General features: G+C 47.3%; 1 protein-coding gene across 33 annotated transcripts in view; it reads right to left on the bottom strand.

Annotated features, from left to right (window-relative positions):
* EIF4G3 (eukaryotic translation initiation factor 4 gamma 3) overlaps nucleotides 1–15,414 on the bottom strand; it is a 138,524-nt gene that overhangs the window by 61,263 nt on the left and 61,847 nt on the right. For 21 of the 33 annotated variants that reach the window (XR_012051690.1, XR_012051691.1, XM_030289413.4 and 18 more), the window contains 4 exons: nucleotides 10,640–10,735; nucleotides 9,218–9,331; nucleotides 5,833–5,865; nucleotides 119–139 (listed from right to left, as the gene is read on the bottom strand). Coding sequence is in view for 31 of the 33 variants with exons in the window: in XM_030289413.4 (XP_030145273.4) it covers nucleotides 119–139; nucleotides 5,833–5,865; nucleotides 9,218–9,331; nucleotides 10,640–10,735 (264 nt within the window). In the remaining 2 variants the exon portion in view is untranslated. The remainder of the gene's footprint in view (nucleotides 1–118; nucleotides 140–5,832; nucleotides 5,866–9,217; nucleotides 9,332–10,639; nucleotides 10,736–15,414) is intronic. The other 12 variants (XM_030289423.4, XM_072917409.1, XM_072917405.1 and 9 more) reach the window with 5 other exon arrangements.

Genomic DNA, 15,414 nt, shown 5'->3' with positions numbered 1-15,414 from the left:
GGCTCTGCACCCTGCAGCTCAGGAGGTGAGGGATGCACTGCACGCTGAGGCATTCACTGACGGAGGAGTGACCAGGTGAGAGACACTGATGCCATGCAGAACCAGGAGTTAGAGTTACCTGTATAGGTCTGAATCCTCCCTTCAATAACGAAGCAAGAAAGCAGCAGGAAACAGAAAGAAAGCCAATGGAACAGCTTACAGATCAACAGGAAGGAATAGGATACAACATGCACCCTAAATGCACACAGTTCCAGTCAGCTTCTGCCCTGCTCTGACTCATCCCTTCCAGAAACAGCCAGGAAAAGACACTGAGTGGTATCACAGACTCTGCTGCCAGAATCCCACAGGGTTAGAACTCTCCTAGAAAAGTTTCATATGGAAGTATAAACGTTAAAAAAAAAAAACCAAAACCATAAAACCAAATCAAAGCATGATTTACTGCATGAAACATGACACTACAGAAAGACTTTATGTTTACTCTGCTCCTAAAACATCACCTAAAACATCAAATATTTCTCCTTCTGGTCTCTTTCAGTGGTACAGAGAGAGCAGATAAAGCAGAAACCCTGGCTCCAGTAATGGATTTCTCTCCTTTTCTGCACCAAGACTGGGAAGGGAAGAAATGCCACATATTTAACTGTTTGGTAAAGAGTAATTATAATAATTAGGCCACCACACATCACACTGAATCCTGCTGGCTGCTGTGCAGTGATGTGTTACAGGGAGTAACTGCGCCAGGAGGAGTGAGAAAAGAAGAGAGGAGAATGAAGGGATGAGCTGGGATTATCCACCCCAGGCTTGGGAAGGGTGGGGAAGTTGTGATGTCTCTATCCTCAGCATGACAATGAGATTAAAATGCCCATTCTGGTGCTGCTGAAGATTTCATGACACCTGAGCTGTTCCCCACAGCAAACAATCTCTCCAGGAAAGCCCTGGATGACTCTCCTTCAGATAACCAGACATTGTTAAGGTGAGCACAATGATTTTCTGTCCAGCCCTGTCAACCTGGATGAGCAGCTGTCCCCAGCACGCTGGAAGTGTGACCTGAACTGGGAGAAGGGAACTGTTTGGGGAGAAAAGTTTGGAAGTGAGGGTGGAGAAAGCAAATGAGAAGAACAACAGCCTGCCATAGTCCTGCTCTGATAAAACCTGTGTGTGGCTGAGAGATGTGGGGGAGATGCAGGAGTGTGGCATGAACCAAGTACAGGTGCTGAATTTATGGTAAGAATCACCAGAGTTTGTGATTTTTCTATATCCAATGACACCAAAAAATGTAAAAGTCTTTCTTTTTTCACTGCAATTCACTGAGTAATGGTCATTTCTAAGCTGTAAGCATGTTGCAGCTTTCACTGAGGGAGGGTTGGAAAACTTAATACGCCCCACAGGTGTGTATTTACGCAGAGTGAAAAGGGCTGGAGGCAGAAGTGAGACCTCTCTCTATCAACAGCACCTCCACCCACAGGGCAGTGCAGGAAAACCCCCACTGCCAGAGATGGGGACACTTCACCCACGGGATCTGCTCCTCAGGCTCCTGCTCACAACCAGCTGGGAGTCTTGGGGGAACACTCCCAGCACTGGGAACTCCTTGGGCCAGGACAGCTGCTCATTCCCAGAGCCTCCAGCTGGCCCCTGGAGGCTCCCGAGGCTCCCCTGCCAGGGCACAGCCCAGAGCTCTTCCACTCCAAACCTCCTGCCTACCCCTCTGCCCTTCCTCACCATCTTCCCTTTAGTCACTGCTCACATACCCCAACCCTCCCAAATCCTTTTATTTACCATCATCTTCTTCATTTTCTTCCCCAATCACTCCGTGCCCAGAGTAATAAAATCAATGATCAACGTGCCACCTAGGAAAAGCAGAGATCAAGGAGAGCCCCAGCCCCCTCTGATCACCCAGCACTGCTTTTCACAGATTTGCCACGTGCTCTGTATTTCCAGGCCATGGGCCCCGGTGCCAGGAGTGCTCCCTTGGACCCCCAAGGTGCACCTAAATAGAAATTTGGGGTAAGAGCCTGAAAACAAACCTATGCTAAGCTCAGCCTGGCAAACATGGGCATTCATCTACTTTTTTTCCTAGGCTCATGGCTGGATGTTATGATGGGTCCACGGAGCCCTAAGGGAGGTTTGGAGAATGGAAGCAAAAGGGAAGTTCAACAAGTTTGTCACCCAAGCTCTGCACTTCACTCAAGCTTCTCGTGCCCCTGTTATTAATTTTTAGTCTTTCTGGTGCCACCAGGAAGGCTGGTGGGATATCCTGAGCTGCCTGCATGAGCAATGCAGTAGGAACTGAGCCCTGAGATGTGAAGATCAGAGAACTGTACAATTGTTTAGGTTGGAAAAACCCCCTAAGATCGAGTCCATCCCCAGCCCATGTCCCCAGGTGCCACATCCACACATTGCTTGAACGCTTCCAGTGATGCTGACTCCACCTCTTCCAGTGCCTGACCACCCTCTCCATGAAGAAATTTTCCCAATATCTAACCCAAACCTCCCCTGGTGCAGCTTGAAGCCATTTCCTCTTGTTCTGTCCCTCCTCCAGGAGCAGGAGCTGCAGCACAAACCCCCAGGTCCTGCTTCCCCAGCACCTTAGTGCAGCTCTTTTGGCTGCTCAAGGCAAGGCTCATTTCCTTCCCCTCTGACTCCCCCTGTTTTATTATTTACTAAATGATAAAATGAAGGGGAAAAGCCCTTTTTGGTATTTAGATGTGGCAGCTACTCCACACACTCAAGGATGCAGACAGGGAAGTGACTGCAGCAGTTTCCCATCACTTTCTGACTTGAAACACCCCAAAAAGCTACAAAATGGTCAGTTGGGTCAGTTCAGGGAGTGAACTCCTGAGCCCTCCAAGTCCCAAAGCTCTTCCACAACAGCACCCAGCCAAGCCCATTCTCTGTTGTACCAGTTACCCCCAGAGGAACTCAAGAAAACCCAAGCTAAAACTGGAATAAACTCCACCAGTAACCTCAAGTGAGAGGCTGAGCCATAAGCAGCAAACCCATCTCAAACACAGTTCAAGTCAAAAGGAAACGACCACATTTCAATGTGTATTTCTGGTTTTAGTCACACCAGCCTCTTCTGAGAACCCATTTGTAAAATAAACCCCACGCTCCCCAAGTCACCTCATAAGTGAAGAGATTTTAGGCAGATTCAAATGCAACAAAAATTTGTCTTTTGGAGCTGGGGTTAGAAGAAAACTGCTGTTCTCAACTGTGCTTTATGAGGATCAGAAGCAACAAAATTACTCCAGAGCCTCACTCAGAAAGAAAAAACAGAGAAAGTCCATGCAAAATACTGCCCAAAACACTTGTAGGGCTGTTTTCTGTCTCCTATGAAGTGAGGTTTTCCTGCAGATTCTCAGTGTGTGATCTCAGAATCAGGGATTACTGATGCACATTTAACTTCCAGTCAGAACTGCTGCAATTATTTAATTTCCCTTCAGCCACTACTGTTAACACCCTAAATCTCTGCTATTTTCTCTCATACAGTGGGGTCACACTTCCTTCAGCATTAACTGGCTCCACCAACTCCCACTGTAACTGTCCAACTCCAGGGCAGGCATTTTCATCCAGGAAAAAACCCTGCTCATAAAGCTGTCATTCAACTTCAGGTGCTTAAATCATGCTCATTTGAGGACCTTAAAGATCTAATAATTACAGGCAGTAACACTGAACAATCCATTATTTGCCTGAAGGAGACCCAGAATCAATACAAGGCACATGTTAATAAAAGCTGGGATGGACACAGGGAATTGCAAACCCCACAGTGCTGCTGCTGCCTTCAAAGGGAAGGTGGAGTTGTTGCAGTAAATATTAGCCCTGCTGAGGCCAATTTACTTATTTAGCATTTTCTAGCTTATGAATCTCAGTCTCAAAGCTCTCAGCTTGTGTTATACAGTTTAACCAAGTTTAAAAATTCTCCTGTGAAGATAATTATTTATGTTGGTCTTGAGCATCCAACCCATTTATGTGGGGTTCAGGATGAACATGCTCCCACAGCTGTGACCCTCCTGCATGTGGCAGGGGCCAAAATCCCTGTCTGCACCCCCAGTCCACACCATGGGTTTTTTGGGTTAAAGGAAACAAACAGCTCTTCCACAGCCCAGGTTTCTCTGTGCCTGCCTTGTGCAGCACATGACAAATCTAACTGGGAATAAAGCCTGGAATATTTTTCTAATGGTGACAGCTTCTCACAGATCATTATAAGCAGATTCCAATGTAACAGAGACAAAAATCTAACTGTGATAAAATCGGGAAAACACTTGGAATTTACAAGCACAGTAAGGGTAAGGCCATAAGTGGGTCCAAAGGAAAGTTTTGGATCCCATTCTGACAGACTGGCAGCCACGTCCCACCAGTAAAACCCCAGTCACAGGAATATTTCCTCCAAGGCTGTGCTGCCTCAAGTCTTGTGGGCCACAACCTGCTCAGAGAAAGCTCAGTAAATTTTAGGAGAATGTTAAATGGCTCCCAGTGAATACATCCCTTAGGAATGACCCGTGAAGGAATTAAGGAGCTGCAGAGCAGTAATGCACCCTTTGTACTGTGCAGTATAAACACTGACCTGAAGTTAAGGTCAACAACAAAAGTATCTAAACAAGATCCTGATGCCCCCATCACTGCCCAAGCTGCCCCTGCAGTCATCCTGCAAACAGTCCTCTGCCCCTGCCTGTCCAGCCATGCACACAAATCACTGTCCCAAAGGTCCCACGCCACCTTTGCCTATGAGCCAACAGCTGCACATGTCCCATCCTACTCCCTGCACTCCATTTTCTGCCCTGCTCTGGGAGGCTCCAGCTCCCCTGCTGCTCCCTGAGCTGGAAGGAACAAGGATGATGGGGATTTTGGGCTCTGTGCCTACCTAACACTTACCTGCTCTCCCCCACGGTGCTCATCCCAGTGTTCAACTGCTCAGGAACATGAGTCAAGTGAGAACAAAATAATTCCCTGGAACAAACCTTCCATGCCTCAAGCCCCTGTCCTGACACCACAGGATTAATGGGACTTTTTCTTATTAACTTGTGGAAACAACCTGCCTCTTCCAAGCCAAGAGAACTCTGGGAGACCTTTCCTGCCTTGTCCTGCCTCTCCTCCTCTTTCCCACCAGCAGTGCCACCTCTGTTCCCTCAAAACCTACAAGAAGCATCAAAATCAGTTCCCAAGGATAAGCGTTTTGGCAAAGAGGAGTGTAGGAGCTAAAGAAAAGACAATTCCAGACACCCTGACTAGGACAGACAGCCTGTGTATGTGTCCTGACACTGGAGAAGTTCCAGCTCTGCCACCCCTGAGTTCCACAAGCCACAGCTGTTCCTAGCTCTCCTTCTTGATAACAAAGTGGTTCCTTACAAAGCCCAAGTTGTGCAATGGGAACACTAAAAGCTCCCTCCAGGTCTGGCTTTTGTGGGCTAAGTGAGAATGACATTAAGCAATGCAATGGTGACAGAGAACCAGGTGTATCACACAACAAAGGCAGGACCTGGGAAGTCATGTGCTTTGCTCCCAGCTGGAAAAGCATCTTCAGGAAACTGAATCCACCCATCGTTTGGGAAATACTCAGAACAAGTTTCTAGTGAGTGAGAAGGCAAGGGAGTCCCATACATGGCTGGCAATGACTCCTAGAGGTTCTCCTCCCCGGGGGTGTGGGGTGGTTAATGGGAGCAGTGACCCCGGCTGAGGTCAGTGTCGCTCAGCGGCGCAGGCGGCTGTTAGCAGGGTTATGCACGTGCCAGGAGCTACTGCAGGGCTGCTTTCCTCCACTCGAGTTAGTGGGTGAGCCACCTCCACCCCCACCCCCCAGCCAATTAGTGCAGGGTGATAACGAAGGGGCAGGTACTGTACCTGGTGATGGGCAGGTCGAGGCCCCGCTGCAAACTGAGGAAAGGCGGGAGAAACAAACACAAAAGGAAAGGCACAAAGAGTCAGAAACACCACAACGAACCAAAATGTCACACTCTATGCAAAATAAACCCACAGAAAATAAAATAACAATGACACGGTCAAAAGCTTTGCTGCAGGACAGCGACACACAGGGACTGAGGTGTCACGATGGACATCGCTACGGGCACTGTGCTGGGAGCTGGGACAAACAGCCAAAGCTGCCCGGGATCCTACAGGCACTCAGGGATGCAGGCATTCCTTATCCTGCTTGGGAAGAACACATAAAACCAAAAAACCAACTGAAAACGAGCAGCAGTGGAGATCCTGAAAGTGTCTGAGGTTGGGAGGAGGTCAATGGTTAGAGCAGCTGGGCCGGAGCCGTTGTGGGGCTTTGGGAGGAGCAGAGGATGGAGAGCCATGGCTGGGAAGAGCCAGGGAGGCACGGGGCATGGGGACATCCCTGCGAGGCAAAGAGCAGCCATTCCTGGCAGGTCCAGCCTGCTCCTGCACTTCCAGCTGTATTCCTCCTCTGGGGTCGCAGCAAAGCCCCCTAAGCAGTGGCATGTGTCACCCTCTCTGAAAGCCAAGGATCAGCTTGTCCCCAGGCCCTGAGGGCAGCAGCAGTGCAGCCTGGATGGAGAACACGAGGTCCTGCTTCCCAGCCCTGAGCTCAGGCCACTGAATCATCTCCCACTCACTTGAGCCACACGCAGAGGAAAATAATCCCAATTTAACATGCTCAGTTGACATTAAAAGCATTTCCCAATAAGGAACTGATTGTTAAAATAGAAATAAAAATGAATGCAAGAAATGGAAAATATAAATAAAGATGACAAGGTACCCACTTCCAGAGCTGAGTTAGGTGTTGAAACCCATAATTCTCAGTGTAATGAGCAGAGCTCCACAATGAGAGCAGAGAATTCTACTGATAAGAGCTCCAATAATTAACTGCAGTGACCACAACTACATCCATAGAGGATTTTAGGCACCATGTGCCTCTGCTGTGATGGCTCAGCACAGCCACCTCTGCTCACTCAGGGGCTCATTGTGGTTTACTTTCTGCCTCAGAACAGTGATCAAAACTGACTACTAATTAGTGACTTCCTTAATAAGTTTATTTTATATAAGGAAAAGTGGGCCTGGGTTCACTTGCAGCCCCTTACAGCTCCTCTAATGCCATCAAACGTGAAGCAAAGCATAAATATTCACTGGTCCATTTGATCTTTTCCTTTATAAACACTTAAATTGCCTAGATTTAAAGATTTCCAAGAACTATGCTGCTAATCCCGGTGTTTATATACTCCTACCTTCACCTCATGGTGGCACTTGGTGACACTTGGATGAAAGTCTTAAAAACCTTCAGAAATGAGTAAATATGGACACACAGGCTGTTCCTGGGACAAGAGTTTATAAAGAATGACCTGGTTCACCACATAATTTTCTCACCCTGGAAAATTTTCTCTAAGCCTTACACTGAAGAATAAAAAAGCAAAGCATGGTCACCTTGTGAAACTGAAAAGCTGTAATTTCTACTTTAATAAAACAGAAGGACTCAGAGCCTCTCGGCATTCTCCCAGTGGCTCTGTGCATGAGCAGAAACAGGTACCTGGAAGAGTCTCTGGAGATAAACGCACTTCAAGTCCTTAACTTCCCAAAGAACTTCCCTAAAATATCTTGTGTTTGGGAAAAGGGACTAAAGGTATCCTGGAAGGGCTGAGCCTTTCCATGGGGCTGCACGTTCTGTGTTAGACACCAATGAAAGAAACAGCCAAAAAGAGAATGTTGGGATGCAGAAACCTTGTACTGCTTCACTTCAGGGCCAAGGCACCTCTCTCATCCCTGTTGCACAAAAAAGATTTGTTCTCACTGCACCTAAAACAAGAGCTGGAAGTTTGTATCTGAAGAAGCCAAAGTTTATTCCATGGTGGAAAGTAATGTGTGTTACAAGAAATAAAAGCTCCAAGTTAGTGAAAAATGCCCTCATCTATTTTGCACTGGTCACCACTGGCTCTTGATTTTTAAATGTTTTAAAAATAATTCTGTTTGATAGGAATTATTAGCTGTTAATAGCTGTAAGCAACAGAACAAACTGTAGTAGTCACTGCTGGCTTAAAATAGACACTTTGGGTTGTTTTTTCTCTGTTTGATGAAGACAGTAGATAGGAAAACCTTATAAATCCTGGGTCCAACCTCCCTGCCCCATCCCCCACTCCCTACAGTCCTGCCCACTGCCCCATGACACAGGAATGTTCTCTCCCTGCAGATGTTGGGCTGGCACACCTCACCCCTCCTGGATTGCTCCACCACCCTCTCTCCAGCATAACTTCTTTTGGCAGAAGTCATAAAATTGGACAGTTTGTCTTGAGATGGGGGCTGGCATGGCCAAGAGCTAATGGGGAATTTTCAGCAGTGCTGAAGGACCCGGATTTTGTTTTCCTTCCCCAGCTGGAGCTTTGCAATTCCCACTGTGGGAGTGATGCTAACAGGGAGCAGACACGGATTGCAAAGGCAGCTGTCCTGGGAGGAACAGAAAAGCCTGAGCTCTGCACTTCCAATGGCCCTTGGATGCAGAGCAGGATGGAGGAAGCTCTGGCTCGAGGGAGGGGCTGGATCAGCCCTGCCTGCCCACATCAGCTGTGCCACAGCACAACAGAAACCCCAGGGATGGCACAGCCACCCTGCCACCCTCCTCATCCCCTCCTCACCCTCCCCTCACCACCAAATGGACGGTTAAAAAATAAACTGAAAAAAAGAATAACTAAATTACAAATAAATAAATCAAGCAAAGAACCAAATGCAGGAGTAGCTCAGGCCTGGGCTAGTCTTGCATTTGCTTTGGGGTGGGAGGTGGAATGAGATGTGATGGGTGGGAGCAGCTTTTAGTCATGGGGTGAGATGGGCACTAGCAGAGCACATGGCAAAACCTGCACACAGGAGAGCTCAGAACAATACAAGCAAGGCTGACAGGTGCAGATAAATTCTTCCTTGGGATCTCCCCAGTTACAGGGTCAAAACCCTAAAAAATTTGACATTTACTGGCCAAATTTCCTGCAGAATCTCTCTCTGCTGAGTGACAAAGCCCAGGGGGCCCTGGCCTCTGTCCTACCCCAGGTCAGACCCCCCAGCTGTAATTTAGCTTTGGACCCTTGTGGCACCACCTCACCTGGCAGAGGCTGCCACGGCAGCTCGTGCTTTCAGCAAAGAAGCAAAACCAGTGCATTTCTGTAGCCAACAAAAAAGGATGTGGTAAAAAAAATATATATAATAAAGAAAGGAAGAAGAAATAAAAACAGTGCCGTGGGCACAATTGCCTGCAAGAAGGAGTACAGTTTGTTATATTGCTTACAATGCAGTATTTTATCCAGCCTCTTCCAGCCAGGGACCTGTAAACCGGACTCTGTTCCAAAACCTTCCTCCTCTTCCAGTTTTCTGTGCAATGTATTGGCACTGTTCTGCTGGGCTGTCAAAAAAACTGGTTTAGAGATGCAGCTCTTCAGTCAAGTTTTTGCTCCAGTTCTAACCATACCAGCTTAGTTGTGCTTTGCAACAATTAAAGAGAAAGATGATTATACTTACTGAGGAAAGAGTTTTAGCAGCAGTGTCCTGCATTACTGATCAGAATGGGGCACTAAAGACAAATTCCCGGCTGTCCACATCAAAGAACTTCAAAGTCAGCATTACCTGTCTCGTTCATCAGCAGAGGTTGAGGGGCCTCAGAACAAACCCTGGGCATGTCCTGCAGGGGAAACCTCCAGAGCTGGGCATGTGCCCCAGTGATGTTGCAAGTTTGGGGATCCTTGCCCTGGGTATATCTGTATTTATACCTGTTTTGTGGACAAATTTCTCTGCCTCAGAGGCTTTCAGTTTGTTCCAGGAGTGTTCACCTTACTCTAAAGAGAGAAGAGTGCTGGGAAGGCACCAGGGGGTTATGGGCTACTGGAATGTGTCCTGACACAGAGGGGCAGGAGGTGCAGGATTGCTGCTCCCTTGGCTGGCGGAGCCCTGAGATGTGGTGATGGGAAGCCACCATGCCTCCAGAAGCTGGGCAAAGCCTCTGATGCCCTAGGAGGGTCTTCTAACATCATGTGGAGCTGTGCTACAAGCAGAGAATCCCCAGAAAGTACCTGGTGTGGGGAACTGAAGTCCTACAACAGCAGAGCAGTATCACAATAAACACCCACCCCCAAAAACAGACTGTGAAGGATGATCAAACCTGAAGCTGGATGAAAAAGGGGCTCAGCACAAAAAGATCTGAGTACACAGAAGCTCTAGGTTACATGTGAGCACCTCCAGGGTTAGAACTGATCGGTGGCATTGATTTGGGAGCAAAGCCCAGAGGCCACTGGAGACCGAGGTTTGCTGCAGAGAACTGCTTGTGTTTGATCTCTGGTCTATCCCTGCACAAAGCAGATCCTTAAAGAAAAAAAACAAAAAGAAAAAACAAAAAAGAAGAAAAGAGAAAGATTCTGGCAATGAACCTGAACACTATAATGAAGTGAACCTGAAAGTAACCAGGCTAAAAATAAATGGTGTTATTTGAAGGTAGATGAGAATCCCTCCATCGCTTCTTTAGGAACTTTAGAAGGAAAATTATCCTACCAGGATATTGTCTGAAAAACTCAATCAAGGTTTGCCATTCAGGATGTGCTTCCAGATGAGAAAAATGGGCTTTCCAGAGAACCAGCCCCGTGCTATAGACACACACAGACAGAGAAACACACGAACAAGGAGGAGACAGCAGCAGATGAGGCCAGCGTGGGCTCCTTACCGGCGAGCGGGTCTGAGGCTGCGTGCTCATTGTTTGAGGGGCTTGAGGGTACACCAGCGTGGTGGGAGCTGCATTCTGTCCTGAGGGATAAGGAGCCTGCCAGGGAACAAGAAAAGTCAAGTGAGTGGATCCAATGATTCATCCCAAAAACCAGGAACAGAACACATTATCAACTGTAGGGATTGACATGGAGATAAAGATGAAAAGATTGCAACAGAGATACCATCTCTGTTGAGGACCAATTCATCAACACTGCCTCTCATGGGAGCAGCTTATAGCTCCACTAGTGAGTAACAGCTCCATTAGTAATTATTAGTCAGAGTTTACTACTATTTTATAAGTCAGAGTTTGCTACTATTTATCACCTGAGCCCCCAAGTGCTGCAGTGGAAACAACCCAGGAGACACATGTCATAGTGTCACCAAAACCCTGCGTGTCCCAAGGCCTGGCCACCTGTTTCCAAAAGCCTCCCCTGAAGCAGCTTCCAAGGAAAGCCAGAACTGTAGATGACACCAATAAATCCTCCAAAATCAGACAAACAGCAAGAAACAACCTTGAGTGTGTTTAACAGAAGCTGCTGCTGCATTAAAGAATTTCCAATGCAATGGAACAGCCCAAAATCATCCCAGATGGAAGGCAGGCCGTGGCTACTGGCTCTGCACATTTTTCCTACTTCCACCCATTTCCATGGGCTATAACAATTTATCCCACCAGATGCTCTGCCCAAATGTCATTTACTCAAAGTAACAATAAACTGGAGCTCTGGAGCTCTGCGATGACGCATTTTAACGAGACATTTACAAATAACTTTTCAGAGTGCCTTTTTCCTTATTCTTTTTGAACAAAAAACTTTATAATTTACATTATTATTTTTAAAAAATGTTTATTATTATAATGGCACAAAAACCAGCCACCAGGCTGAAACAGCTTTTGTTCTCAAGAACCATAGGATCATGGAATTGGTAATGTTGGAAAAGCTCTCTGAGATCTTCAAGTCCAACTGCTCCCCAGCACTGGCAAGGCCACCATGTCCCCAGGGGCCACAGCTAAACATCTTTTAAATCCCCCCAGGGATGGGGACTTCACCACTGCCCTGGGCAGTCTGTGCTAGGGCTAGACAACCCATTCCATGCAGGAATTTTTCCAATATCCAATGTAACTTTGAGGCCGTTCCCTCTGCTCCTGTCCCTGTTCCCTGGGAGCAGAGCCCCCCGTCTGTCCCCTCCTGTCAGGAATTGTGCAGAGCCACAGGGTCCCCCCTGAGCCTCCTCTTCTCCAGGCTGAGCCCCTTTCCTGCTCCCCCAGCTGCCCATGGTGCTCCAGCCCCTTCCCAGCTCCATTCCTAACTCTGGACATACTCCAGCCCCTCCAGGTCCTTCCTATCCTGAGGCACCCAGAGCTCCCCAGGACTGGAAATGACCCAGAAGTGCCAGCACAGGGGTACAAGTTTGTGTTGTCTCTTTTTTCTGCTTTTCCATCTCTGGCCTAATCACCTGCTGAATTAAGTGCAGCACAAGGTAAATGAAAACACAGCTTGGAAACAATCCAATCAGGAATTCCCTGGTCTCAAGGAGAAGAAAAAAAAGAAAGGAAAAGAGGAAAATACAACAAACACCCCTTCTCAAAACACAGTAGAGGGGATGAGGGGAATGAGCACAGTCCAAAAATAGCCCCATCCCATCCTACTCTGGGACCACACTGGAACTGCTTTTTAAAAAGCAAAACTTAGACACAACTCCACAGACACGTGAGGACACTGCTCCTGCCACACAGTGTAACTAGGCAGGACCTTCTGTTAGCTTCTGCCCCATTTTCACAGCTTTTTGGGTCAAAATGATGATAAAATGTGTGTCTCCAAATACACCACTAGATCCTTACTATGATCCAGGACACCAAATACACTGGGCAGGGTATTTAGCTGGACAATGTTGTTCTGGAGGAGTATATAACAATACAGCAGCACAGCCTCTGGTTCAAAAGCAATTAAATGCTTTGCTCAGCTCCTGATGGCAGCAGCATCCTCTGAGGGGTGGGCAGGGCAGGCTTGCCCTGTCCCTCCTCTCCAGGAGCTCCCTGATCCAATTCACTCCAGCCAGCCCTTCCCTCTCTTTTCACCACTGTCAAAACCTAATTAAGGTAAACAACTAAATGGAAAGACTTTTCTAATTCTTTCTTCTAATTTTTTTTGAGATGTCAGATGCAGCATCAATTCTTTTCCCCTTTTACTTGATGAGTGATTCTGCTGGAGCTGGTGGTGTCAGTGTCATTCCAGAATGAATAACCCAAAGCTAAGGAGAAGTGGGGAAACTCTTTTCACCCACAACCTGGAAAAGTTGTCCTGCCTTTGTAGTATCCTCCTGCTGACTTTCTGCATCTGGGATCTTTGCCCAGTGTAAGATTAAGGCTTCTTCCACAGGTCCAGATGCTGCTGTTCCTATCATGGAATCATGGAAGGGCTTGGGTTGGAAGGGATTTTAATCATCCTCATCCCATTCCACCCCCTGCCTTGGACAGGGACACCTCCCACTGTCTCAGGCTGCTCCAAGCCCCAGTGTCCAACCTGGCCTTGGACACCTCCAGGGATCCAGGGGCAGCCACAGCTGCTCTGGGCACCTGTGCCAGGGCCTGCCCACCCTCTCAGGGAAGGATTTCCTCCAAATATCCAACCTAGACCTACTCTATTTTAGTTTAATGCCATTCTCCCTTGTATCTCTCCACCAGCCAGCAGTGAGCACACAGGTAACTGTGTTGGGAAATATTATTAATAAGTAATATCAATAAATGCACCAGTTGATCACTGACTCCTTGTGCCTCCAGCTCCACAGGAGATAAGACCTCATCCCAAACTGCTGCTCTCACAGCACCTCAGCAACAAAAGAAAGTATCTACTATTTGCCCCATCTTTAGGCTCATGAAAATATTTTCTTTAGGCTTAAACTGCATGTGAGAGAGCAGAGCTCTGACATGACTCCCAAAGGTAAGTCAGTACCCAAAGTCTGTACCCACCTCCAAAACCGCCCTTGTTTTCTTTTAATCACCCAAGCATAAGGAGATGTGAGAGAAAGTGAGCACAGCTGTCATTTAGCCTGAAAATCCTCTGAGTTTTGGCAGTAAAACTATAAAACAGGTACTTGGAAACAAAGTGCCAAAGGCACTTCACTGGTGACACACCAGTGACACAATCCAGGGTTAAACTTGCTTTAGTATTTGAACCCTACCAGAATGAGCACAGCATGAAGTTAAAAATAAAGAAAAAACATAGAAAGGCTTAACTAGAGGCCACAAAAGGGTTTCTGCTATTAAGGTGTCATCAACCAAGGCAATTTTGGACAGATGACCCCCATGGGTGCGAGGTCACAAGTAAGGAACAAGTGCAATAAAAATGCCACTGGAGACCACAAACATCAGCTAAATAAGTATGTTTTACAACTATTGCACAACAACAAATGCCTCTGCTCCACGTTTCCAACTAGAGGGATGTTGCCTTAACTGGTATTTGTGTTAAAACCATAATAGGGGGAAGAAAAGAGAGGGAAAAGTGGTTTATAAATTTCTGCAGGTATTGACTTCACATCAGCTGTGGGAACCTAAACAAATTATCAAAGATCCAACAGAATAAATCACAGCACTCTGCTGCTTTTCATACACATCAGCTGATTAAAGCATTGCATCTATTCATCTGCCAAAGGACTTTTTTCTGTGCCAAGCAGCTAAATGGGTACAGAAAGTGATGTGGTCACGTGCAGCCACACAGGGCTCCATGCACTGGGGCTGGAATAAGGGAATGAAGAGATCAGCTAGGAAATGCTCCAAAAATCCCCTAAATAAACCCCCATGGAGGAGAAGGCAGGGAAACAAGTACTGCTCTGCAAACAAATGTTGGTTCTGGAGCATCTAAAGGCTGGATTGAATCCCTAAAGTTCAAATAACTACTGGAGGAGCACAGAGTGCTGCTGAGCTGCTCCACTTTGAGACAGAGCAATTTGCTTCCCTTAAAGCTCTCACCTTCCTGATTTTATGTTTCAGCTGTGGCTGTTCAGGGGAGGAAGGTGATAATAGCTGAGTATTTATGTATTCCCACAACTTGCTGGGAAAATCCTTTCTCTGGACTGTTTCCACCTCGAGCTGCTGCCTGTGCTAAGCAAGGAAAAATAATCACTATCAACAAAACAACTGAAAAAAGTTATTCTTAGCTCAGGCCCAAGCTGGTTAATAAACACTGAGCCTGCAGCGTAACATGACTCCCTTGGGACTGCCTGTCCTGGGAATAAACAGGCAAAGTACACACATCAGGCTGGAAAGAGCTGAGTCACCCAGCTCTGCCTCTGGAAAAATCTTTTGGGAACAAAACCCTTCCAGCCCCGAGCAGAAAAGTGTCACTTGCTGAGCTGTGGCTGGCTTGGCTGGGAAGGGGTTAATCCCTGTGGCAGATTCCCGAATCCTCCCGGCTCAGGGAAGGCTGCTGGGTCTATATTTACTGAAGTTACACATGAGGAGGAGAACCGGACCCGCAGCTCCAGCACATGACCGTGACTCAGGAGCTGCAGCCGCTGCCAGCGCCCTGACCTTGGGAGGAAACCTCTGAATTCCCAGTCCCAAACCTCTGCATTCCCAGTCACTTCCCAGTCCCAAACCTCTGCAATCCCAGTCCCAAACCTCTGCATTCCCAGTCACTTCCCAGTCCCAAACCTCTGCAATCCCAGTCCCAAACCTCTGCATTCCCAGTCACTTCCCAGTCCCAAACCTCTGAATTCCCAGTCCCGAACCTCTGCACT

This window comes from Taeniopygia guttata, chromosome 21, assembly GCF_048771995.1.
Source record: "Taeniopygia guttata chromosome 21, bTaeGut7.mat, whole genome shotgun sequence".
Taxonomy (NCBI): Eukaryota; Metazoa; Chordata; class Aves; order Passeriformes; family Estrildidae; genus Taeniopygia; species Taeniopygia guttata.
The sequence above is the reverse complement of the archived record's forward strand: the minus strand, read 5'-3'. Positions and strand labels throughout refer to the sequence as shown.